At 45.2% G+C, this 26,879-nt stretch overlaps 1 protein-coding gene across 1 annotated transcript in view; it reads left to right on the forward strand.

Moving 5' to 3' along the window:
* Positions 1-26,879, forward strand: part of stard9 (StAR-related lipid transfer (START) domain containing 9) — a 284,572-nt gene that overhangs the window by 146,722 nt on the left and 110,971 nt on the right. Inside the window, exons 8-15 of the mRNA XM_086003792.1 lie at positions 3,353-3,422; positions 8,884-8,956; positions 11,332-11,399; positions 12,780-12,877; positions 21,360-21,551; positions 23,128-23,225; positions 24,572-24,649; positions 26,165-26,239. Of these exons, the coding sequence (XP_085859918.1) occupies positions 3,353-3,422; positions 8,884-8,956; positions 11,332-11,399; positions 12,780-12,877; positions 21,360-21,551; positions 23,128-23,225; positions 24,572-24,649; positions 26,165-26,239 (752 nt within the window). The remainder of the gene's footprint in view (positions 1-3,352; positions 3,423-8,883; positions 8,957-11,331; positions 11,400-12,779; positions 12,878-21,359; positions 21,552-23,127; positions 23,226-24,571; positions 24,650-26,164; positions 26,240-26,879) is intronic.

A 26,879-nucleotide genomic window follows, 5' to 3' on the forward strand; every position in this document is an offset into this window, starting at 1 on the left:
CTGCTTGCTGCAATACCTCTCTCTAGGAGGAATTGCCGGAGTTCCTCGCTCATGAAGGAGGAGCCCCGGTCGCTGTGTATATAGTTCGGGAACCCGAACAAGGCGAAGAGGGCATTCAGGCACTTAATGACCGTGCTACTGGTCATGTCGGGGCAGGGGAAGGCAAAGGGGAAACGGGAGTACTCATCAACGATGTTGAGGAAGTACACATTACGGTCAGAGGACGGGAGGGGCCCCTTAAAGTCGATGCTCAGGCGCTCGAAGGGGCGGGTGGCCTTGATCAGGCTTGCTCGGTCCGGCCTATAGAAGTGCGGTTTGCACTCCGCACAGGTCTGGCAGTTCCTGGTCATGGTCCTGACCTCCTCGATGGAGTAGGTCAGGTTGCGGGCCTTAATGAAATGGTAGAGTCTGGTGACTCCGGGGTGGCAGAGCTGGTCGTGGAGGGTCTGAAGCCTATCGATATGCGCGCTGGCGCATGTCATTCGTGAAAGGGCATCAGGGGATTCGTTCAGCTTGCCTGGCCGGTACAAGATCTCATAATCGTAGGTGGAGAGCTCGATTCTCCATCTCAAAATCTTGTCATTCTTGATTTTGCCCTTCAGCTTGTTATTAAACATGAAAGCCACCGAACGCTGGTCGGTGAGGAGGGTAAATCGTTTGCCTGCCAGGTAGTGCCTCCAGCGCCGTACTGCCTCCACGATCGCCTGGGCCTCTTTCTCGACCGACGAATGTCGGATCTCGGGGCCCTGTAGGGTCCTTGAGAAGAAGGCCACTGGCCTCCCCTCCTGGTTTAGGGTGGCGGCTAAGGCGAAGTCGGATGCGTCGCTCTCCACCTGAAAGGGGATGGACTCGTCCACTGCGTGCATCGTGGCCTTGGCTATGTCTCCCTTAATGAGGGAGAAGGCCGCGCACGCCTCCTCCGTGAGGGGGAAGGAAGTGGCTTTCAGGAGGGGTCTGGCTTTGTCCGCGTAATTGGGTACCCATTGGGCATAGTAGGCGAAAAGCCCCAGGGTTCTCCTAAGTGCTTTAGGGCAGTGGGGGAGGGGTAGCTCCATGAGGGGGCGCATTCTTTCTGGGTCGGGGCCGATGATTCCGTTCTCCACTACGCAGCCGAGGATGGCAAGGCGCGTGGTGTTAAACACGCATTTCTCCTTATTGTAGGTGAGGTTCAGCCGTTGGGCCGTACGGAGGAATTTCTCCAGATTCGCGTCATGTTCCTGCCGGTCGCGGCCGCAGATAGTGACGTTATCTAGGTAGGGGAATGTAGCCTGCAGTTCGTTCTGGTCAACCATCTGGTCCATCTCCCTTTGGAAGACCGAGACCCCATTAGTGACACCGAAGGGGACCCTAAGGAAGTGGTATAGGCGCCCATTCGCCTCGAAGGCGGTATACTGGCGGTCCTCAGGGTGGATAGGGAGTTGGTGGTAGGCCGACTTCAGGTCGATGGTCGAGAATACTTTATACTGTGCAATCTGATTGACCATGTCAGATATGCGGGGGAGGGGGTATGCGTCCAGCTGGGTATATCTGTTTATGGTCTGGCTGTAGTCGATGACCAGGCGGTTTTTATCGCCGGTCTTTACGACTACGACCTGGGCACGCCAGGGGCTGCTGCTCCCCTCGATAATGCCCTCTTTCAGGAGGCGCCGCACCTCAGAGCTAATGAAGGCTCTGTCCCCGGCGCTATACCGCCTGCTTTTGGTAGCGACGGGTTTGCAGTCAGGGGTAAGGTTAGCAAACAGAGAGGGTGGTCAATAAAATTGATATACCTATCAATTCCTCCAATAAAAGGCGAAGAGTTACGAAGGTGACTAAAGGTTTTTATTGACTAAATAACAGAGCCCACTCTCGTGGGTGATCCGATCCAAGCAGGAGGAATACCAGCCAGTCGCTCACCTTTATACCTGGCCTGGTGGGTGGAGCCAAGGCGGAGTCGGCAGTGGTCATCCCAGGTATAGCAGTGTGGCAAGAGGCGACCTCGTACCGTGATACAATAGTGGTCAGTGATACAGTTATAACGAACAGTGGTGAACAGTGCTAACTACTAACAGTGATACAATAGTGAACGTGGTTTACCACAGGTGACAATCTAAACATCGAATCAGTCTACCTAAATAACAGAAGGGTGGAGAAAAGTTGGCTGGCTTAGGGATGTTTTTTTTTAAAGAAGTGGCATCTTGCATCTTTTTGGACGTTTTCATGCATGTTGTCATCTTATTTGATTCTTAACCCATTCCTAGCCAAGCATGTTATGAAAATCTGCTCCAATGCTGCTCTGAAACTGGCCTCCTGAAGGTGAGAACAAATGTAATGTTGCTCCCTATGGTTTCCGCTTCCTCCATCCCTTTGAGGAGGTCCACTTATTGCTTGGTGCACAAGTAGAATCGGAGGACTAAGGTTGTTGGCATAACCTTGCATCCCACCTCTTCACGATACAGAATGTCGGGATGCTGCCCTTCACTTTGAATTTGTTTAATTTGAATAAAATTTTAATGAAAACTTGCCTAGTTTTTGCATTCCCACAGAACATTAATTCAATGGGTGGGATGGCACAGTGAATATACTGGAATTTGTTCAGCATCAAATAGTGGTATAAGCACAGACATATTGTGTAAGTTAATGGTGCAGTTCTTCTGAGGTGTGAAATAGAATGGCAGGCACATTAAAGAAGCACAGTGATCCAGAGGTTGTCCGGATTTAACTATGATTTATCATTAACTAGAACTTTATAAATCACTGGTTAGGCCTCAGCTGGAGTATTGTGGACAATCCTGGACACCACACTTCAGGAAAGATGACAAGGCCTTAGAAAGGCTACAGAGGAGGTTTACCAGGATATTGCCAGGAATGAGGGACTTCAGTTATGAGGAGAGGTTGGAAAAGTTAGGACTGTTCTCCTTGGAACAGAGAAGGTTAAGAGGTGACCTAATAGAGGTTTTCAAGATGATGAGAGGTTTTGATCGAGTAAATGGGGACAAAAATATTCCCGCTGGCGAGTAGAGGTCATCAATTCAAAGTCATTGGCAAAAGATCTAAAGGGGAGATTACATTTTTATTCACGCCGAGAATTCTCGGGATCTGGATCACTCTACCTGAAAAGGTGGTGGAAGCTGATTGCATAAATAATTTTAAAAGGGAGTTGGACGGTTACTTGAGGATGAGGAACTTTGGGATTACAGACAAAAAGCAGGGATGTGGGACTAAGCACGACTGCTCTTTCAAAGAGCACAGGCACGATGGGCCGAATGGCCTCCTTCTGTGCTGTAAGTTTCTATGATTGAATACTTGTCACTTTCACTGCTTTGCTATTCTTAGTTTGATTATACGTGGTGATGTTTGTGTGTTTCCACAGGATTATCTCAGCACTTGGTTTCAGACTACAAGCAACTTGTCGAGCTTTTGGAGGAAGGAATTGCAAACAGGTACTGATCATCACGTAGATTTTCCTCTGGCTTAGTGTTTGTTGCAAATTTACTACAAATGATCAGTTTGTAGTATTGCTGTTGTTTAAATTTCAGCCCGGTTCTGTTTAGTATTTAATTCACTGAGAAACCAGCATGAATTTGTTACTAGTGTCATTTGTACTGAATGAGAAATTTCACAGCAACATCTAATCATAGAATGATACAGCACAGAAGGAGGCCATTTGGCCCATTGTGCCTGTGCTGGCTCTTTGAAAGAGCTATCTAATTAGTCCCACTTCCCTGCTCTTTCCCCATAGTGCTGTAAATATTTCCCCTTCAAGTATTTATCCAATTCCCTTTTGAAAGTTACTATTGAATCTGCTTTCACCACCCTTTCAGACAGAGCATCATAACTCACTGCCTAAAAAAAATTCTTCGCATCTCCCTTCTGGATCTTTTGCCAATTATCTTAAATCTGTGTCCTCTGGTTACCCACCCTCCTGCCAGTGGAAACAGTTTATCCATATTTACTCTATCAAACCCCTTCATGATTTTGAACACCTCTATTAAATCCCCCTTAACCTTCTCTGCGCTAAGGTGAATAACTCCAGTTTCTCTAGTCTTTCCACTTAATCATCTGAAACTTAAATCATCTTGAACTGAAACCTAGATGTAGGTGTATGTCAAACAACAGTGACCTTGATGGTAGAATACTCTTCTTTAACTTCCTAATGCAGCTGAGAAGACAGGGTATGTCTGCTGTGGGTGCTAATAGTCCTGTGTGAAAAGAGACAAGGCAGACTCCCAGCAAACCAAAGGTGCTCTCATGGTGTGGGAGCGCCGGGAGATCAGTGATAAAGCGAAGACCCGTGCCATCGTGTCCTTTTTATCGCCTTTCGCAGTGTCGCGTTGGGTCTGGTGGAGGCCCATATTCTGCTCCTGTCTCCCAATGGCCATTCAATGGGGCCAACCAAATCCAATGCTAAACGTCATCAGAGAAAGGGAGTGCGCCATCATTGCCATGTGCCCAGGCCACTGATTGCTGGTCTTCATGAAATAATAGATGGAATTGAGGAATATCATCCCCAAAATATTGGCAAAACTCCCAGGAAAAACGTGTAACCCCAAAAAATAACAATTTTGATTTATTCAGTCATCATGGATAAAACCATGTAATAAAAACAGAATTTACTTTAGTCACTGTCAGACAGTGGCCCTGATAATGGGCCACTTCTGCCAGGGAAACTGTGTTCCTGCACTGATGGCACATTGTAGATCTCAAATTTTTGTAAGTCCAACATCATAAAAGTTCCTCAGTGCAGGGGTAACAGGTGCCAGTTCTCTGCTCATTGGAAAAGTCAAAATGGTAAAGTGTTGGTTAATCATCTCAGTGCAGTAGTGGGGTGCCATTTTGAAGATGTATGTTACCTGGACAGTGCTTTGTGTTGTGCTTGGCCTGTTCCAAGTCTAATCTGCAGGATGCTTAATACAAAGAGGGAGGGAGAGGGAAGGTAAAAGATATATTCTCGCTTCCCATCTCTTGGAATTCTCTATGCCAAAGAAAGACTTACATTTATATAGCGTCTTTCACGACCTCAGGACATCCCAAAGCACTTCATAACCAATGCAGCACTTTTCAAGTGTCGTCCTCGTAATGTAGGAATTGCGGCAGTTTGTGCAAAGCAAGCTCCTACAAACAGCAATGAAATAAATGAACAGATCATCTGTTTTAATTGTTGGTTGAGGGATAAATGTTGGCCAGGACACCAGGGAAAACTCCCCTGCTCCTCTTCAAATAGTGCCATAGGATCTTTTACATCCACCTGAGAGGGCAGACTGCTTAACCTCTCATCCGAAAGATGGCACCTCCGACAGTGCAGCACCCCCTCAGTACTGCACTGAGGTGTCAGTCTCAAGAGTGGGGCCCCGATTTTCTGCCAGCCGTCGGGCGGCTTTTCAGGCGGCCGGAGGCCGAAAATCGCCGAAAAAGGGGGTCGCGACCCCACTCACCTGATTCCCCGCCCCGTCCGACTTTCGGACCGCCGTTTCTCCGCGGCCCGCTTCAGTCCTGCCCGCCGCTGGCGGGCTGGCCGTCGGAACACTAATGAGCAATAATTACCTTGTTTAAGTCGATTTTCAGGGGCCGTTGCGATTTTGGGGCTTTCCCCACATCAAACACGCCTGCGGGGAACCCCGCTGATGAAACCTGGCGTGAAGCTTGCCGGCTTGCTTGCTGTCAGCTGCAGGTCATTCGGAAAAGCTGCGATTTAAAGGGACAGGATTTTTTATGGTGAAGGACCTTGTTGCTGCAGGCTTGGGGCTACTTCAAGGCTTAGGCACAGCTGCGGAAGGTTGGAGCCTCACACGCTTCTCCAATGTGATCTCCTGGGAAGCCCCTCTCGCCACCCTCACTCAGCGCTTCCTCAGCGGAGGCATCTACGAGAAGACAGGGATGCCTTTTTTTCCTTCCCTTCTTGCCATTAGAGGATCTCCAGCAGCAGAGGCGGCAGCAGCAGAACCAGGAACAGCATGATGAGCACCAGGCTGCTGCTCACTCACCTGAAGTTGCACAGGCCAGAAGGGGCCAGCACTTGGAAGTGGCTTGAGAGCACCTTGCTGCGCTTTAGGGGGTCATGGGGACCCGTTCCTGCACTGGCAGCCCTACTCACAAGGACTTCCATGAAGGTCTGGTTTCTCTGTTCAGTAGATGGCCAACGCTCCTCAAGAGATGTCATTCTCTTATGAGCACTCACCATGTTTTCCATACCCTGGCGAGTTATCTCCTCCATGGAGGTTGCCAACCTTTCCATGGTGATGCGTTCATGCGCCAATGACTCCACAAAGGCTCTGCTCATGGTTGCTATGGACTCCTCCATTCGCTCCACACTCGCAGCGACCCTGGAGAGAAAACCTGCCAGAGACTCCTGCATCTGTGCATGGAGATCCATCACCTCTTCTCTTGCAGATGGACCCAGAGGCAGAGGGTCGACATGCAGCGCAGCTGAGCTGAGCTGGCAGAGTCCTGCGCCCTCCGACGAGGACTCTCCACTGCTGTCCCTGTCTCCAGAATCTGCTGAGGCTCACTTGTGAGCTGTGAAACACCAGGTGACAACACTACTCTATGTCCCGAAGGTCCCCCCGAGGTGTGAGTGTTGGTGCTGGGTGTGCTTACTTCTGCTGACGCTGCGCCCTCAGAGGTTGGAGCTTCCTCTGAGGGAGGCACGGTGGCATAGTGGTTAGCACTGTTGCCTCACAGCGCCAGGGACCCGGGTTCAAATCTGGCCTCGGGTGACTGTCTGTGTGGAGTTTGCACATTCTCCCTGTGTCTGCGTGGGTTTTCTCCGGGTGCTCCGGTTTCCTCCCACAGTCCAAAGATGTGCAGGTTAGGTTGATTTGGCTATGATAAATTGACCCTTAGTGTTAGGGGATTAAATACATGGGGTTATGGGGATAGGGTGGGATATGTGTCGGTGCAGGCTCGATGGGCCGAAATGGCCTCTATCTGCACTGTAGATTCTGTGATTCTGTGTGAGTCTGGATGCACAGCCCCTTCCTCCTCCACAGTGAGGATGGGGGCTCTGGATGGTACTGTGGGGGAGTAAAGGAAGGAGTTCGAGATGTCATGCCAAGGTTCTTCTGGTGACTCCCAGCGTGTTGGCATCTGCTGACACCTGCATCCATGCAGCATTGGTCTCAGTGGGAGGCCTCTTCCTCCCTGACCTAGGGAAGAGGACTTCCCTGTGGGCCCTAACCCCATCCAATAATGCCTGCAGTGAAGCCTCGTCGAATTTGGAGGCAGCTCGGGGTCTGGCACTGGCCACAGCTGCTGCAGGCTCCTTTGCCATCCTGTATGGTTCGTTTGGAAGCCTTCAGAGGATGCAGTGCTTGCTCTGGACCTTGAAAGCACCACGAATTATGACATCATACTGTGGGGCTTTCTGACTAGAAATGGACAATTAGCAAGGCTGCCTACGTGCTGGGAATTAATTGGCCACTTGAGGGAAAATTGCGTGGAGCTGGCTGACATTTTTTTGTGTGTCAGAACCCCACATTCGGGGGAATCCGACCATTTCCCACACAAGCCACAAAATCGGGCCCTGGGGCTTGAGCCTTCTGACTCTGAGGTGAGAGTGCTGCTACAGAGCCACAGCTGACACTATACTATCCCCTGCTGAAGGGGTGACCAGCCTCTGTCTAGTCTATACCCCTGGTGACAGCTGAGAACTGACTGCAGAGGATATATTCCACGGCACACTGCTCTGCAGCAAGTTGTGCCCATCAGACGAGGACACTGAACTCATTTTAAGAAACAGATAAATGCTGTAATAGGAGGATGTTAAGGTTGATATTCTGGAAGGATGAGATCAAATTGCTTAAGGGCCTTCTTTATTCAAGCCTACCCTGTGATTTCATAAAATGATGTTTTTCTGCTTGCTCTCCTAACTCTTGCTGGGGAATGGTATCAGAGGTGTCAGTGGGCCTCTGATCTCTGGCCCACCTAAGTAATGCTCTTCATGTGAGTGCTGGCTGGCTACTTCGCCAAGTTGAACCGATCCTGTCCAATCCCAACACCCAAATGTGCGCAATCCAGTGGTCACTAGATAGTAATCAGGAGTGGAAACCCTGGCTAATTCACCCTCTCCAACTCAGCCGTTGATACCACTGGCAGAGGGCCCTGCCAACATCCTGGCTGAGGTCAGCCACCTCGGCATAGACCAGGGATCGACCCTGTGACTCGCCTGGTCTGTGATTCAGTACCACGTCACATCGTGCATTTACTCACTGAATCGTTGGGGACCTGTCCTCAAGCTTCCTTTTTTTGGTTCAATGTCGGCAAAGTAAAATCTGTGGCAGTTTAACAGCACAAAGTGTCTTTTAATTGTCAAGACTTTGAAGAGGGTGCAGAGATTTACTAGAATGATACTAGGGATGAGGGACTTCAGTTACGTGGAGAGACTAGAGAAGCTGAGATTGTTCACCTTAGAGCAAAGAAGGTTAAGGGGAAATTTAATAGAGATGTTCAAAATAATGAGGGGTTTGATAGAGTATGTAGGGAGAAAGCAGGGGGCACATATTAAAGATAATTGGCAAAAGAACTGGGGAGAGATGAGAATTATTTTACAGAGTGAGTTATGATAATCTGGAATGCTCCGCCTGAAAGGGTGGTGGAAGCAGATTCAACAGTATCTTTCAAAAGAGAATTGGATGCATACTTAAAAAGGAAAACTTTGCAGGGCTATGAGGAAAGAGCAGGGGGAGTGGGACTAATTGGATAGCTCTTTCAAAGAGCCGGCACTGGCACGATGGGCCAAATGGCGGCCTCCTGTCCCGTAAGATTCTATGAAATGGACTTTGGAATTTATTTCAAATGATCTATGATTCAAAACATTAGAGGCCGAAAATGGTCCATGTAATGTTGCTTTAATTTTAAATTAAATTGGATTCCTTTTCACCCATTTGTTGTGTGTTTCTGTTTTAGAATCACTGCTGCTACCCACATTCATGATGCCAGCAGCCGATCCCATGCGATCTTTACCATCCATTACACTCAGGTTCGCAGAATGTTCTGTTTATTGTGGTTCAATCTGTCTCCTTCAACTTATTCTCTCAGCAGTGTACACAACAAACTCATTGAAAAGCAAGTACAGCTGCTCAAATATTACCCCCATCAGCAACTACTGTTAACTCCTTGTTTTAAATTGTGCCCCTTCAGGCCAGTGGACAGTGATTGTGTTTCCAGACTACTCCTCAAACACTGTAAACACTCTTTAGAAATAACTTGTTTCCATGTAATAAACTATTCATTGTTAAATCATCATTCAAGTCCAAAATTTGTGACAGAAAACTATAGTTATACCTTTACTGTGTATTGTATTTGACAGCCATGTGCTTAGAAACACAGGCCATTCAGCCCATCGAGCCTGTTCCGCCATTCAATCAGATCATGCACCTAAACTCCATTTACCAGCCTCTGCTCCATATCCCTTAATACCCTTATCTAACAATCTATCAATCTCAGTTTTGAAATTTTCAATTGACCCCCAGCCTCAACAGCATTATGGGGGTGCGGGGGGCAGAGTTCCAGATTTCCACTACCCTTTGTGTGAAGAAGTGCTTCCTTACATCAGCCCTGAACGGCCTCGCTCTAATTTTAAGATTATGCTCTCTTCTGGATTTCCCCACCAGAGGAAATAGGCTCTCTCTGTCTACCCTATCAAATTTTTTAATCATCTTAAACACCTGAATTAGATCACCCCTTAATCTTCTATGCACAAAGGAATACAAGCCTAGTCTATCAACCTGTCATCATAATTTAACCCTTTTAGCCCTGGTTTCATTCTGGTGAACCTGCACTGTGCCTCCTCCAAGGCCAATATATCCTTCCTGAGGTGTGGTGACCAGAACTGAACGCCGTACTCCAGATGTGTTAAACAAGTACAGATTTGTGCCCGTGTGTCTGAGCAGTTCTCGGGGGGGGGGGAGATTTCCCTCTTCTCTGCCTGGGGGGGGCGGGAAGGGAGATTTCCCTCTTCTCTGCCTGGGGCATGCTTAGAGAGGAAAAGGGGGAAGTAACCCTTTACGTCAGGTCTCCACCCCACTACGCCTAGAATTTCCTGGGGACCCCCAACTGGGACTAATTGGGCCTGGGTCTGTTCCTCCAATAGGCACAGGGCCAGCATTCATATTCAAATGAGGCAGGAGGGGGCAATCCTAGTCCTCCTGGCTCTCTGCTGGACCCGTTCATACTGCACCCAAACATAGGCGCGCCCCCCCCCCCCCCCCTCCAGGAAAGCTGGCAGTGGCACCAGCGCCCTCCGCAGACTAGCCCTCTGATTGTCCTCTCCCTCCTTGTGGGGAAATGCCTGACTTCCGCTCGGTGGCTCCCCGTGCACCCTTGTCAAGATGTGTGCTGGTCACGGGTAGAAATTCATGTCCTGTGCTCCACTGACACCATGTGGCAAGACTTCCTGTCACCTCAGTATACTTGTCTCATCGTTAAAAATGCCAGTTTCACCTTTTTATTTATGAATGACAAAATAAGTAACAGATTCTCTTGTTATTTTATAAAAACCCATTATTTTGTAATTTGTTTATTTTATAGTCACTAATCATTTGGCCCCAAATCTACACTTGTACCCAGCCTAGGAGCATCTCCCATTAGTGGCATCAGTGCTACTTAATTGTCACCAGGAAAAGTGCATGAACTGTGTGTGAAAAGCGTTGGTTTTCTTCCTTCCCTTATTGCAGCAGCCAAACTTGTTGACCCGGGTACAAATCCTGTTCAAGATAGGGATTGAAATTCCATTCTGGTTGAGAGTTCTAATATTCTATTAAAAATAAAGTAAAATGCATGGACTAGTCTGGGTTACAATTTATCAAGTCTTGCAATATCATTCATCTTTAGGCCTTCGGTAAAGGTGTGTGTGTTTAAAATGATTAAAAGGATTCAACAGAGAAACAATTTCCTCTGGTTAGGGACTCCAGAACAAGGGGACATAACCTTAAAATTAGAGCCAGGCCGTTCAGGAGTGAAATCAGGAAGCACTTTTCACACAAAGGCGAGTGGAAATCTGGAACACACTCCCCCAATAGGTCAATTGGAGCTTTCAAGACTGAGATTTTTTATCAGGTAAGGGTAGTGAGAGATATTGAGCAAAGGCAGGTAATTGGAGTTAAGAAACAGATTAGCCATGATCTAATTAAATGATGGAACAGGCTCGACGGCCACAATGGCCTACTCCTGTTCCTATGCAAGTATTTCCTTTGCGCTGATGCATTTGCCAATCTGTATGGTAACTATGACCAAGATTGAAAAAAAATTAATGATAGAGAGTAGTTACAAAGTGAAGCTTTTAACTTTCACTCTAAATATTAAGTGAATGTGTTTGTTAATGTAAATTAATGTAACTCCCTTTCTGTATTCTAGGCGATATTGGAGAATAACCTTCCATCAGAGATAGTTAGCAAAATCAACCTTGTTGATTTGGCAGGCAGGTGAGTCCTTGGGTATTTTTTATTTTACAAAAGATGAATAATATACTAACAATACACATCACTTTGAGTCCCAGCACTGATTAACATTTGCACAGATGGTGACACATCCAGCAGATGCATTCTTCGACCTGAAACGTTAACTCTGTTTCTCTCTCCACGGATGCTGCCTGGCCTGCTGAGTTTTTCCAGCGTTTTCTGTTGCTACAGCAGATGCATTGTTGGGTGCAATGGTCGATCCTGTCTGTAGGTGGGACGAGAGCAAACCAGATCTGGATCTGGCATTGGTCTTACTTTGCCTCTTATTGTGCTCGTCACGGAATTGCCTTGGTGTTTAAATACACTGTAGGCAGCTTTACTCACACGTGCAGGAACTATACCTGGGATGATCGATGCAACAGTTAAAACAAGAACTTCCTAAAGGTTAAAGAAAACTAAGGGAGATAGATCAAAAGAGAGTCATTTTCTTGAGAGAAAGATGTAAGGAAGTGTGTACCTCCATAGCTTGCCCTGTCAATGCACTTAAACTCAAGAAGGAGGCTAAAAATCACAGGTAAACCTTCAAATAAGTAACGCTCTACTTGCCCCAAAGATAATTGAGCAAAACTCGCACACATTAACCCAACCTTACAGCCCACGTTTAGAACTTTAACCAGTTACAATTCACAGGTGACTAGTGCGTGACCCCAGAGGTGTGTGAACAGTCGTGTCTCAGAGTAACGGATGATGGTGTTTCTCCTTCAAGACCATTTACTGGTGGTGTAGTGCACCGCAGGCAAATGCTTCTGGCACATGGAGAAAGTTCCAGCCACAATCCTGGCCACTTTTTCAAACCAATCCAATAGATTTTTGTGAATATTACTCGATCACTCGCTGCCCTACCCCTTGCGCGCGCGCGCACGTCAAACAACGTGTAGTGCTGCTGAAACGACACTATCCTGGAGCTGGGGTCCACAAAGTAATCTTTAGACATGTGCCTCAGGTAGACGAAAGAGAAAGACAGTCGGCAGAGAGATTTACAAACTTATTTTACATATTGTACGTATCGTTCTCTGTCAAAAAGATGCAAAGTTGAATTAATAATGTTCAACTATATTCAAGTGTCTGTACAGCAGAACGATTATTAATAAGGCATTGTCAGATGTCTGAAGTATTACACTTAACAATCGATCATCTTCATCATTAGGTGAATGTGGGATCCAACATTCCTTGGTCTACAGTTCTGACAAACAAGCATGAGTACATCGTGAAAGTTTTAATAAAATAATGTAATTGTGCCCCCTACTGGCTTAATTACAACAAGAAAAAAGTACCATGGAATTGTTCGGTACGAGTCACAAAGGAATCTGTTTATTTCTCTTTAACTCGGTTGATGTTTTACAGTGAAAGAGCAGATTCAAACTACTGCAAGGACAGGATCACAGAAGGATCAAATATTAACAAATCGCTGGTTACTCTGGGAATAGTCATCTCCACTTTAGGTGAGGTGTTACAGCAAACCTTTAAACCTATTGCTTTCTGGTACTAGTATTGTAATGATTTTTAAAATTAGAGCTACCTGTGATTTTATATTAAGATTTTTACCATAAGTATATGGTCAAAAAGAAGGAAGAGAATATTCTTGAAAGAAAAAGGAAGATTTGCATTTATACAATGCCTTTCACAACCTCCGAACATCCCAGAGTGCTTCACAGCCAATGAAGTACTTTTGAAGTGTATTCACTGTGGTAATCATAGAATCTTACAGCGCAGAAGGAGGCCATTTGGCCAGTAATGCCTGTGCCGGCCCTTTGACCAAGCTGTCCAATTTAGTCCTACACTCCAGCTTTTCCCCCATAACCTTGCAACTGAGTCCTCTTCAAATACATGTCCAATTGCTTTTTAAAATTTCCTGTGGAATCTGATTCCACCATCCTTTCAGTTAGTGCGTTCCAGATCTTAACCACACTCTGTAAAGAAATTTCTCCTAATTTCCCCTCTAGTTCTTTTGTCAATTATTTTAAATCTATGGCCTCTGGTTATCGACCCACTTGCCAGAGGAAATAGTTTCTACCTACTTTCTCCATCAAAACCCCTCAAAATTTTGAATATCTCTATTAGGTCTCCCCTGAACCTTCTCTACTATAAGGAGAACAACCCGAGCTTCTCCAATTTCTCCATATAACTGAACTCCCTCATCCCTGGTAATGTAGGAAACGTGGCAGTTAATTTGTGCAGAACAAGGTCCCACAAACAGCAATGAGGTAAATGACGAGCTAATCTCTCTTTAGGTGTTGGTTGAGGGATAAATTTGGCCAGGACACTGGGGAGAACTCCCCTGCTCTGCTTCGAAAGCACCATAGGATCTTTTATATCCACCTGAGAGGGCAGACGGGGCCTCGGTTTAACGTCTGATCCAAAAGACGGCATCTCCGACAGTTCAGTGCTCCCTCAGTACTCCATTGGGAGTGTCAGTCTAGATTTTGTGCTAGATAGTGGCCCTCCTGTAGACAAAGGTAACATCAAACTTTCCAGAGGACGCTGAACACCAAGTCTGAAGTGAAGGAATTTGAAGTGAGGGGACAGAAGACATAGTGGAGAAAGGTATTGGGAGGCTTTTGTGTGTGTATATAGCAAGGTAAAGTAATTTTGGAAGAGAATTTCGGAGAATGAAGGCGTGGCGATTGAAAGATCGGCGTCCGTGGATCAGGGAACAAGTTGTCGTCGGAATCAGCAAAACATAATTTGTTGACATAAATGAAAAACAATGCTACACATCAAATTACATAATTTGTTCACCCGATTGTGAGTTGTAATCATGAGGAAGGGGTTGCAATCTCTTCTCTGATGCTTTGGAGAGGGTGCAGAGAAGATTCACCAGGATGTTATCTGGGATGGAGCGCCTCAGCTATGAAGAGAGGCTGGACAGGCTGGAGTTGTTTTCCTTGGAGCAGAGAAGGCTGAGGGGGGACCTGATTGAGGTGTACAAAATAATGAGGGGCATAGATAGGGTAGATAAAGAGGAACTTTTCCCCTTAGTGGGGGGGTCAATAACAAGGGGGCATAGATTCAGGGTAAGGGGCAGGAGATTTAGAGGGGATTTGAGGAGGAACTTTTTCACCCAGAGGGTGGTTGGAATGTGGAACTCAATGCCTGAAAGGGTGGTGGAGGCAGGAACCCTCACAACATTCAAGAAGCACTTGGATGAGCACTTGAAATGCCATTGCATACAAGGCCATGGACCAAATGCTGGAAAATGGGATTAGACTGGACAGGGATGGATGGGCGGCGCAGACACGATGGGCCGAAGGGCCTCTTTCTGTGCTGTAAAACTCTATGACTCTAAAGAAACACTCCCCAAAATATTTTCCTAATAATGTTTACTCACAAACAAACCATACACAAGAGAAAAAATTTATTGGAAAAAATATTCCCAGTAGAAGTTGTTGTCGTCATTATTCAAACCCCAGTGAAAGAAAAGCCTGTGGTGATGAATATTCATGCCAACATATACTGGATGTCAACAAGAAGGGACATTACCAAATTATCGGTGACACTTCTTGTTAGAGGTACTGTCAACCAATACCAACTAGCAGGGAGGTGTCAAGAGAAGCTCCTTTTTAATTAGTTGTTAAACTCTTCAGACAGATGTCAACAAGAAAACTGGTTTAATCCTGCAGGTAGTTGGTGTTGCACTAAGGAGTCTCCGCATCTGAGCCCCCATCAAATGCCAGATGTGTATGAAGGATTACATTTATATCAGCATCCCCTTTTATTCTGTTCCATGCATTTTCTTTACTTCTGTCTAAAGAACAAACAATAGCATCGTCCAGTGTTGTGGATTGAAAGGTCATGTTTGATGTGCTAAATAAATGCATGACTTTCTTTTTCTTTCTTTCCTCCTTTCTTTCTTCCCTCCCTCCCTCCCCACATAAGAGAATACGTCTGTGTAAGTTTTTGCTGAGCTTTTTGTATTGAACTTTAAATCCAGTTGAAAAATTAAAAGTTCATGGGGGTTACGTTAAAACTAAAAGTTAAGATCCCAAATCATAACTCTTAATAACTGTTTTCTAAATGTCCACTGGGGAGACTCCCTCTTTAACATTAGGTTACTTTTGGCCTCATATTTTAAAGGTATAATTTCTGATTTCAATCGCACTGATGTGATCTAATCCTTCACAATACATTGGCCTAGAATTTCCTTGAAATGGGTTACACCGCTGTTGCCCCTTTAACAAAAAATGCCTACCAGTGTCCTGTAGAGGGTTATATACAGGGGTTTAATGGGTTTGCTCATTTGCATTCCCATTGGTACCACCAAGCCACCCAGAAATGTAACTTGTGCTGCCTGGATGGAGGTAGCATTGGACACGGACAGGAAAAGACCTTCTGGTCCATCCAGCCTATCGCACACAGTTGTGCTTCCTTATGTATCACAATACAGACACTCCCTGCCTGAAACCATGTGATATCCTGGGAGATGCGAAAAGCCAGATAAAAACCCAGGCAAGTTTGGGAAAAAATAAATCTGGGAAATTCCTCTTCGACCCCATTTGGCGATCGAAACTAGTCCAGGACATCGCTATAATTCTATACAGTACCTACCTTTTGTAAGAGGTGATCTCTGCCCCAGCCAGAAATATGTCCAGCTCTCGCTTGAACGAATTCAGCAAATCAGTGTCCACCGCACGAGCCCGCAGCCAGTTCCAGAGGTTCACTATTCTCTGGGGGAAAAGAACCATTGACCCAGTATCTGATAGCTGCTGTTAGACCAGCAGTCCTGCTGATCAATGGGGCCATAGATCCAGGGCCCAGTGGAATGACGATGGCTGGAGTCCACCTACTCTGGTACTGGTGTCTCTCAGGATAGCAGCACATGTCAGATCTCTGGCCTGCCCCCTCAGCACCAGGCCAGTGGGAGGTGACACAGGGCTGCCCAGGACCAAGCTCCAGTGATGCAGCCGGCAGCAGCTCCCTGCCCAGGTGCAAGCTGCCACGAGTCAAGGCCCACCTGAGTTGTAGAGCCTGAGCAGCCGACCAGCTCCCTGCGATCCTGGCCCTCAGGTGGCATCTAGGAGAAGCATGAGAATAAGTTCATTAAAAAAGGCACATTTCAACAGCCAGGGGAAATACGGTGCTGAAGTGCAGGTTGTCTGTGTGCATTTTAGAATTTACTGATAAAACTGAACGCACACTAACATGCTGCTCATTATTGATGGAGGTTGCAGTCATAAAGGAAAAGGTGCTCTCATTTGCTGCTGGCACTCATTCAAGTGATGCTTACTGGCACAGCCATGTAGGGACTTAGCGGGCTGATGTGTTGTCATGTGGTAAGATGGATAGTGGTTTGAGGTAATATTGCTTTATTTGAAGGTGGGGGAGAAGCGGGTGAGGCTGTGGTGTCAAATGTAGACTCTGTTCCACTGAAGAGAAGACTTCATTAAGATGGAGAATGAAGTAGTTGACTCAGAGACTAGGGTCCTGAATTTAAATAAAGGAAACTACGATGGTCTGAGGCGCGAGTTGGGTAGGATTGATTGGGGAATGGCACTCAAAGGGTTGACGGTGGATAGGCAATGGCAAACATTCAAAGACCGCATGGATGAACTACAGAATTTGTTCATCCCAGTTTGGCATAAAAATAAAACAAAAAAGGTGACTCAACCGTGGCTAACGAGGGAAATTAGGGATAGCATAAGATCCAAGGAGAGGACATATAAATTGGCCAGCAAAAGCAGTAAACCTGAGGATTGGGAGCAGTTTAGGATTCAACAAAGGAGGATAAAGGGATTAATTAAGAAGGGGAAAATAGAATATGAGAGTAAGCTTGCAGGGAACATAAAAACTGACTGTAAAAGCTTTTATAGATATGTGAAGAGAAAAAGATTGGTGAAGTCAAGCATAGGTCCCTTGCAGTCAGAATCAGGGGAATTTATAATGGGGAACAAAGAAATGGGCATAAATACATATTTTGGTTCTGTCTTCACAAAGGAGGACACAAATAACCTCCCAGAGATGTCGGGGAACATAGGGTCTGATGAAAGGGAGGAACTGAAAGAAATCAGTATTTGTAGGGAAATGGTGATCGGGAAATTGACGGGATTGAAGGCCGATAAATCCCCAGGGCCTGATAATCTACATCCTAGGGTACTTAAGGAAGTGGCCCTAGAAATAGTAGATGCATTGCTGATCATCTTCCAACATTCGATGGAATCTGGAACAGTACCCATGGATTGGAGGGTAGCTAATGTTACCCCACTATTCAAAAAAGGTGGTAGAGAGAAAACGGGGAATTACAGACCGGTAAGCCTGACATCGGTAGTGGGGAAAATGCTAGAGTCCATTATAAAAGATGTAATAGCAGAGCACTTGGAAAACAGTGACAGGATCGGACAAAGTCAACATGGATTTACAAAAGGTAAATCGTGCTTGACTAATCTACTGGAATTTTTTGAGGATGTAACTGGTAAAATAGATAAGGGCGAACCAGTGGATGTGGTGTATTTGGACTTTCAGAAGGCTTTTGATAAGGTCCTGCATAAGAGATTAGCGTGTAAAGTTAAGGCACATGGGATTGGGGGCAAGGTATTGACTTGGATAGAGAACTGGTTGGCAGACAGAAAGCAAAGAGTTGGAATAAAGGGCTCTTTTTCCGAGTGGCAGGCAGTGACTAGTGGGGTACCGCAGGCATCGGTCCTTGGACCCCAGCTATTCACAATATATATTAATGATCTAGACAAGGGAACTAGATGTAATATCTCCAAGTTTGCAGATGACACAAAGCTGGGTGGGCGTGTGTGCTGTGAGGAGGATGTGAAGAAACTCCAGGATGATTTGGACAGGTTGGGTGATTGGGCAGAAGCATGGCAGATGCAATATAACGTAGATAAATGTGAGGTTATCCACTTTGGTGGCAAAAACAAGAAGGCAGATTATTATCTGAATGGCAATAGATTGGGAGAAGGGGAAGTGCAACAAGACCTGGGTGTTCTTGTGCACCGGTCGCTGAAGGTAAGCATGCAGGTGCAGCAGGCGGTTAAGAAGGCAAATGGTATGTTGGCCTTCGTAGCGAGAGGGTTTGAGTACAGGAACAAGGATGTCTTGCTGCAGTTGTACAGGGCCTTGGTGAGACCACATCTTGAGTATTGTGTGCAGTTTTGGTCGCCTTATCTGTGGAAGGATGTTCTTGCCATGGAAGGAGTTCAGCGAAGATTCACCAGGCTGATACCTGGGATGGCAGGAATGACATATGAGGAGAGATTGGGTCAATTGGGCTTATACTCGCTGGAGTTTAGAAGAATGAGAGGGGATCTCATTGAAACTTATAAAATTCTGACAGGACTGGACAGGCTAGATGCAGGAAGGATGTTCCTGATGGTTGGGGAGTCCAGAACCAGGGGTCACAGTCTAAGGATAAGGGGTAAGCCATTTAGGACAGAAATGAGGAGGAATTTCTTCACCCAGAGAGTGGCGAACCTGTGGAATTCTCTGCCACAGAAGGCAGTAGAGGCCAATTCATTAAATATATTCAAGAAGGAGTTGGATATATTTCTTAAGGCTAAAGGGATCAAGGGGTATGGGGAGAAAGCAGGGACAGGGTACTGAGTTTGGATGATCAGCTATGATCTCATTGAATGGCGGAGCAGGCTCGAGGGGCCGAATGGCCTACTCCTGCTCCTATCTTCTATGTTTCAATGATGACACGTGCAGTGCTCTATCTTGCAGTGGATGCTGCATAACTCCATTGCTCCATCCTGTGCTGCTCCAACTCCTCCATGATAAGAGTATGGCCGCAGGGAACGCCACACTTGCTCCTGAGAACCCCTGACTGGAGGTAGTTGTGGGGGGGTCTGAAAATCTGCTGGTGGCCCGACCCTCTGAGAAGCAAGTCCAGGAGTTTGTCGGCCGAATAGCACAAAATAAACATTTTAATACACGTTTCCCTGTATTGAAAATCTGCAGCGTCTTTGGTGTCAGTAACTCCTCACTTCCGCCTGTACCAGCTGATCCTGCTCACTGCTGCGCCTCGAACTCTCAATCCAAGTCACCCAGAGTGCATTAGCGGCGCAAACCCAGGAAACCCACAGCTGCTACGCCATTGGCTCTCACTCCAACATATGCAGATGAGGCCAGCAGAGACTCGGTGGATGGATCACAGGAAGGCTCAAAAAGTGCAAGGAGTCTCCAGGGAAGCATTGTCAAGGCGTGCTAGTGGGAATGACTTCCATCTGAATTTCTTAGCTAAAAAATAATGTTCTAAGCTGTCATACACTGAAAACAGCGAGGAAGTTCACCCGCCTTGTGTTTAAGCACAAACTGTTGTTCTACATAACTGTTTAAATCACACCTTTATTTACAATTCGTTCAGAGATTGCTAAGAGAGGTGAAAGTGAGTAAGTCAAAAGTTAATTGGAAAGCAACTAATCTCTGAGTTATTACAAAGCAGTAATCTAATCAAGAGGTTCAGATGTCATCCAATCTCGTGAGAAGGATTTCCAACCACCTTCTGAACCTCTTGATTAGATTACCTTGAAATAACTTAACGGGGGGTGGGGGGGGGAAATATAACTATCTCGGCTTTCATAGGGTTTCATTTTGGTTTTCCAGTCATTTTCTGTGTAGTAGCTATCAGCGCACTCTGTTGACAACGTGATGATTGCGCTGATGTCATAGCATATTTATCAAGAAATGTTTTATTACCAGGAAATTCTGTGTCCAATAGACAAACAAAGTTTGTATCATGCATATGTTTTTGTTCTAACCTAAGTATAGACTTCCGATGTGAAAAGTATGTTTGCGTTTAAATATAAAATGACTTCAAAGAGGTTCTGCTAGTCTGTCAGCCTGACTCGGTTGTCACCGCTGCATCAGAAAATTGTGCGTTCAAGCTCTGCACCAGGCCTTCAATCCATGATCTAGGCTAACATTCCAGGGCAGTACTGACAGAGAGCTGCCATTGTCAGAATTGCCATCCTTTAATTGAGACATTAAACCAAGATCTTGGTCAGCGTGGAACAGTCATCCTTGAAGAAAAGCAGAGAGTTCTCTCCTTGTCCAGGCTAACATTCCTCCCTCAGCAAATATCACTCGAAACCAGATTAACCACTCGGACCTCACCGTCCTTGGCCTCTTGTATTGTTCCACAGAAGCTCAACGTAAACTTGAGGAACAGCACCTCATCTTCCGATTAGGCACTCTGCAGCCTTCTGGACTCAATATCGAGTTCAACAATTTCAGATCATAACCTCGGCCCCTATTACATTTTTTCTTGTAATTTTTCCACTCCTTTTCCCCCCACCCCCCCCCCCCCCTTTCCTTTTGTTTCTCACACCTGGCAGCTATCTCTTGCCCTGCCAGTACACTTTACACCTAATCTCAGCCTATTACCATCTCGTCTAGCTTCTAATACCTTTTATTGTCTCTTTTACTTCTTTTGTTTCTTTCATTCTTTTGTCCGATCGCAGCCCTGCCTCCGATCTATCTTCTTTTCTTTCCAGTTTTGAAGAAGGGTTCGACCCGAAACGTCAACTCAAATTTCTCTCCACGGATGTTGCCTGACCACCTGAGTTTTTCCAGCATTTTCTGTTGTTAACTGGTCATTCATTTGGTCGCTATTTGTGGGGCAGAATGGCTGCTGCATTTATCTGGTCATTGGTGTATTTGCGCAAATTGGCTGCTACATTTCCTACATTACAACAGTGACTACACTTCAAAGGTACTTCATTGGCAGTAAAGCGCTTTGCGGCATCCAAAGGTGGTGAAAGAAGCTGTAGAAATGCAAGTCTTTTTCTTTCTGTTTGCCTGCATTAAGGGTTGCTGCATTCCAAAAGCAACCCGTTGTGTGAGGCAACAAAATGCTTTTAAGATGCTCTGACAACATGACTAGGTTGTTTTTGTTCAATATAAGAAAATTGTATGATGCTGAGTCACGTTCAAGTGCAGTAAATGTCCCTCAATTTGTGCATTTTGTTTTGAAATATGCAGCACAAAATTCCCAGATGTCCAGCAGCTGCCAGAGTATAAATAGTGTACTGAGTGAAGGGGACACTGGAAGCCATTCCAGTGCATATTCGGGGAGCAGCAGACGCCAGTATTATGTTCCTTACCGTGATTCTGTCCTCACCTGGCTTCTCAAGGACAGCCTTGGAGGGAATTCTAAAACCATAATGATTGCAAGTGAGTATCCTGGTCTTATCAAAAAGCAATTGATTACAAAATGAGCTTTTAATTTAATTGGCTGGCAAGCTTTGAATAAGCACATAATATTTCAAGAATTTCTAAGTGTGAAGTCTTTTTATCCCCTCTCCCAACTGTTCCCCAAGCTATGCCCCATTCCCAGGAGGGAGCTGCTAATGTTACTAGTTGGAGGTGTGCACGAATAGTCCCGGGTAATATTCCCACCCTCTCTGGGACACCCTCCCCATGATGGCGGCTGAGATTGGAAGCCAATATTAAGTGTCATCCTCTCTCCCTCCCAATTACTGTATTGCACAACCTCACCATTCCATTCCTCTCTTTTTCCATCCCTCCCCTATTCTGTATTGCTTTCTCATCTTTAAATTGCACACCGTCCAACATTAGGGGTAGCCTGTTCCCATGTCCTAATGCTTCTCTCTTGGTCATCCAGCAGTTCCAGTCCACTAGCCCGACCCCATCATAGAGCCAGCCAGCCTCCTCCGATGAATTCTAAATAAAATCTATACCAGATCTTGGCCTGGCCACTAGCTCCAGGGTTGGAAGAACTGTTTTTACCCACGGGAGTGTTTGTTTTTTTGCCTAGTAACACAATGGTGTTGATAGTGATTGTGGAATCTGTGACCAACAGAGTTTGGCTATTTTTAGTCCCGTGCTGATTTTTAATTCCCTATCTCGATTGATGGAGGCCATGTGGGAGGCTGTGGTGAGAACTAACAAAAAAAACACACAAACAAGTAAACCTGTTGTCCCTGCTAGAACTTCACACAAACACAATAACAGGAAGAAGTTAATCAGCCTGTATTAGCCCAGATTATTTGTACTTTTAGATTGCCGGCAACCTGTGACCTAGTCACGCTCAAGTGCTGATTTTGGCATCAAGTGCCCGGGACTGTTTAGTCCTTGGCACATCAGAAGCACACATGCGTACTGGAATATTACGTGCAGCATTACAATAGTAAAAACATTTTAACTGCTTTATCTCAAGCTTGTCATTTGCAGTATTTTTTAGTGGAAAAGAGGAGATGCACAGTTACAATGCTCAGATTATTGAGTAATTTATTACAAGTGCCCAATGTACTACCGATGTATTTTTGAAAGATTTTAATGAATTAGTGTAACACGTTAAGTGGCAATACGTTTTTCTAGATTAATTGTTATCTCACACACCTCAGTATTTGAAAATTCTTAACCAATTTTTTTGCTTTGTTTCTTTGACTGTGTTCTACATCAGTGCTATGGTGACTTCACTGCCTTGCATGGTAAATGTGGAAATAATGGAAAATACTTCCAAAAGGGGGAGCTGCGCACCAATGTTCGCTGTAATGTTTGTTTGGGCCGCGCAGACCCTTTAGCAGGTCCTTGATCGCCGTTTTTTTCAATTTAAAAGCCTGATTACTGGTTGCGCGGGACCCCTAGAGCGCCGTGCGGCTTAAAGGGAACATTGCTGCCCACTTGTGTGATAAGCTGCGGTGAAATTTCGTGGCAATCTACTGTCCCAGATTTCTCTCTCTTATTGCGTTGCTCTTCTTTCATTTGTGTTTCTTCCTGACTGCAGCAATCTCTCCTGCAAGCACAAGTTACAGCGAAACCATCAGCACCTTAAGATATGCAGCACATGCAAAGAATATCATCAATAAACCGCGTGTGAATGAGGTGAGCAATTAGCAGTCTTTTGCCAGGTTACTGCATTCAATCAGTGTCTGTTTGTTTCCTTTTAAAGTAACAACTCTCCCAAATGGGTCAATTGGTTAATTTGTTGTTTAATGCGGAACTGAGCCACGCACAGCAGGAAGCCTCCATGTCTATGCTGGGTTAGTAAGGGGCACTGCGCTGGCTCTTGACAACCCCTGAGCTACGGAGAGGAAAGGTCAGCGCCGGTTCCCACTCTATGATCACTATTCAGTGACCCCCGCTGGAAAGTGCAAGTGTGAACTGTGGGTGAAGTTAAGACCAGGCTCACCTTGGTCTGATAACCAGCTGACAACTGAAGAATGACTATTGGGTAAGAAACTAGAAATGTGCCAGCACCAAAAACAACTTGCATTTATACAGTGTCTTTAACGTAGTAAAATGTCTCATGGCGCTACACAGGAGTGTTATCAGACAAAATTTGGACAGGTAACCAAAAGCTTGGTCAAATAGGTAGGTAACAACAACAACAACTTGTATTTATATAGCACCTTTAACATAGTAAAACGTCCCAAGGTGCTGCACAGGAGTATTTTAAGACAAAATTTGACACCGAGCCACTTAAGGATAAATTAGGGCAGGTGACCAAAAGCTTGGTCAAAGAGGTAGGTTTTAAGGAGCGCCTTAAAGGAGGAAAGAGAGTTAGCGAGGCGGAGAGGTTTAGGCAGGGAATTCCAGAGCTTGGGGCCTAGGCAACAGACGGCACGGCCACCAATGGTTGAGCGATTATAATCAGGGATGCTCAAGAGGGTAGAATTAGAGGAATGCAGATATCTCGGGGCGGGGTGTGCGCTGCAGGAGATTACAGAGATAGGAAGGGGCGAGGCCATGGAGCGATTTGAAAACAAGGATGAGAATTTTGAAATCGAGGTGCTGCTTAACCGGGAGCCAGTGTAGGTCAGCGAGCACAGGGGTGATGGACGAATGGGACTTGCTGCGAGTTAGGACACGGAGCGTCTTAAAGGAGGAACGAGCAGCAGAGAGGTTTAAGGAGGGAATTCCAGAGTTTAGGGTCTAGGCAGCTGAAGGCACGGCTGCCAATAGTGGAGCCATTAAAATCGGGGATGCACAAGAGGCCAGAATTGGAGGAGTGCAGAGTTCTCGGAGGGTTGTAGAAGCACCAATGAAATGGTACCCTAGCATGAGACTGTTAGTTTAAAAGAATGGGAATAATTGCAGTGACAATCACAAGTCAAATTACTGTAACTCCAAATTGGAACTTTTTTGTATATAGTATATATAAAATGTATTTTGCAATTGTACTGGACATCACTTCAATGTCTTAGAATGGTCCCCTTAACACTTTTCAGGATGCTAATGTAAAGTTGATTAGAGAACTGCGGGAGGAGATTGACAGATTAAAAGCCATGCTGATGAGTTTTGAATTGGTAAGTGGACCCTTGCAATAATAGAGTAAAAAATAAAAGTTAAATATTGGCATCTGCTGTACTTAATATCATTCCTTACTACCCTGTTAAAAATCACTTCTGAGCAAATAATTAAAAAAAAAATTATTTCAGGTAATACCTTGTCTGTAGTTTGGCTAAAATCTTTCAAAAATATATTTCTTAATTAAATATCAATGTTTTCCCCCCCTGGTGATTTATGTACAGATATGTGTTCTGGGAAATGTGGGTAAAGTAACTCTCTTTACACTTCTGTGATTGTGAAATCAGATCCGGGTCATTTGGTGCTCTGTGCATTAGCCTTATTTATGATAACAGCAACAACTACTTGCAGATTTATATAGCGCCTTTAACGAAGTAAAATGTCCCAAGGTCCTTCACAGGAGAGTGAACTTGGTTGGTTTTCTCATAACTTTTTTGAATAGGCTGCATCTTGGTAACTGACCACCTCATCATAAGGGTAGGGAAAATCATACATAATACAGCTCCCCCATTTCCTCCTCTGTATACTTCAGTGGGGTTTTTGAATAACTGGACACACTATTGGCAGTAATAGCCAAGTCTAGGGTGAGTTCAACTTTCCTGCCAGATGACAGGCTATATATAAAGACAATAACCATGAAAAGAAAGAAGGAAGGACTTAACATTTATAAAGTACCTTCACATCCTCAGGATGTTCCAAAGTGCTTCACGGCCGGTGAATTACTTTTGAGGTGTAATCACTATTGTTTTGTAGGTAAATACACAGCCAATTTGCACACAGCAAGGCCCACAGATTGCAGTTAGATAAGTGACCGATTAGTCTGTTTTGGTGGTGTTGGTTGAGGGATAAATGATGGCCAGGAGAACTCCCCTGCCTACCCTTTGAATAGTGCCATGCAATTATCCACCCCCACCTGTACTGGCAGAAGGCTCCTCCAACAATGCAGTACTCCCTCAAGTGAAGTGACAACCTAGATTAGGTGCTCAAGTCCCTGGAGTAGGTCTTCACTCAGACCTTTTGACTCGGGGGTGAGAGTATTACCCCTGAGTCAAGCTGACGCTGAAGAGGGAAAGTTGGTTTGGGGATGGGGGAGAGAAGTAGGAAAATTTAAATGCAGAAAATGTCCTGTGGTATTTTTTCAATGGTGAAGTAAGAAGGGATAATCTAGGTTCACCTACCATTTGTTTTGTTAGGGAGAAGTAACTGGTTTTATATTGGTCATAAAGGCAGATAATGGGTTTGTTCCTAAGCTTCAGATATAGAGCAGCTCTGCTCAATAAGCCAAACAGTGGGTGTACAGGAATGTTCTTGGATGACTCTGCTAGACTTCGCTAGGACCCTCTGTCGCTATGAGAACAGGGTTGTGATGGCCCTCATTAGCTTCGCCTCAATATTCAAACACTACTGTGGCATCCATGCTCCTAATTGAACATACACTCCAGATGTACGGCTGTCATTTTTGCACCAAAGCAAAAATAATCAATAATGTTGTCCTTCATCAATGTGTTTTGCAGCGATACTCCAGTCCTTCTTTAAGCGATGAGAAAGATGGAAGTCTGACAGAAATGCTACTTCAAAATGAACTCAAGGTTGGTTATACTCTTTGTATGGAAAAAAAAATGACAGTTATATATTTTAGATGGATTTTATAAAAGAAAAAAACTTGCATTTATACAATGCCTTTCACAACCTCAAAGTCCCAAAAGCACTTTACAACCAATGAAGTACTTTTGAGGTGTAGTCACTGTTGTAATGTAATTAACATGGCAGCCAATTTGCGCACAGCAAGTTCGCACAAACATCAATATGATAATGACCAGATAATCTGTGTTAGGTATTGGTGGAGGGATAAATATTGACCAGGACACTCGGGAGAATTCCCCCGCTCTTCTTCAAATAGTGCCATGGGATCTTTTGCATCCACTTGAGAGGGCAGACAGGGCTTTCGTTTAATCTCTCATCCGAAAAACTGCATCTATACAATCCAGCACTCCCTCACTACTGCATTGAAGTGCCAGTCTGGATTATGTGCTCAAGTCTCTGGAGTAGACCTTCTGACTCAGAAGTGAGAGTCCTACTATTGAGCCACATTGAACATGTTAAGACATTGAAGGGGCAACCAGGCTGCCTGAATGTTTTCCTATTCATTGCAGTTCATTACATAGCTAATTAATGCTGTTTTGTGGCCTTAGTTGTAAATTGGATAGTAGAGCAGTGTCAGTATCTCTG

The sequence above is a fragment of the Somniosus microcephalus genome, chromosome 12 (assembly GCF_052327205.1).
Source record: "Somniosus microcephalus isolate GS21.2 chromosome 12, FLI_Smic_1.0, whole genome shotgun sequence".
Lineage (NCBI taxonomy): Eukaryota > Metazoa > Chordata > Chondrichthyes > Squaliformes > Somniosidae > Somniosus > Somniosus microcephalus.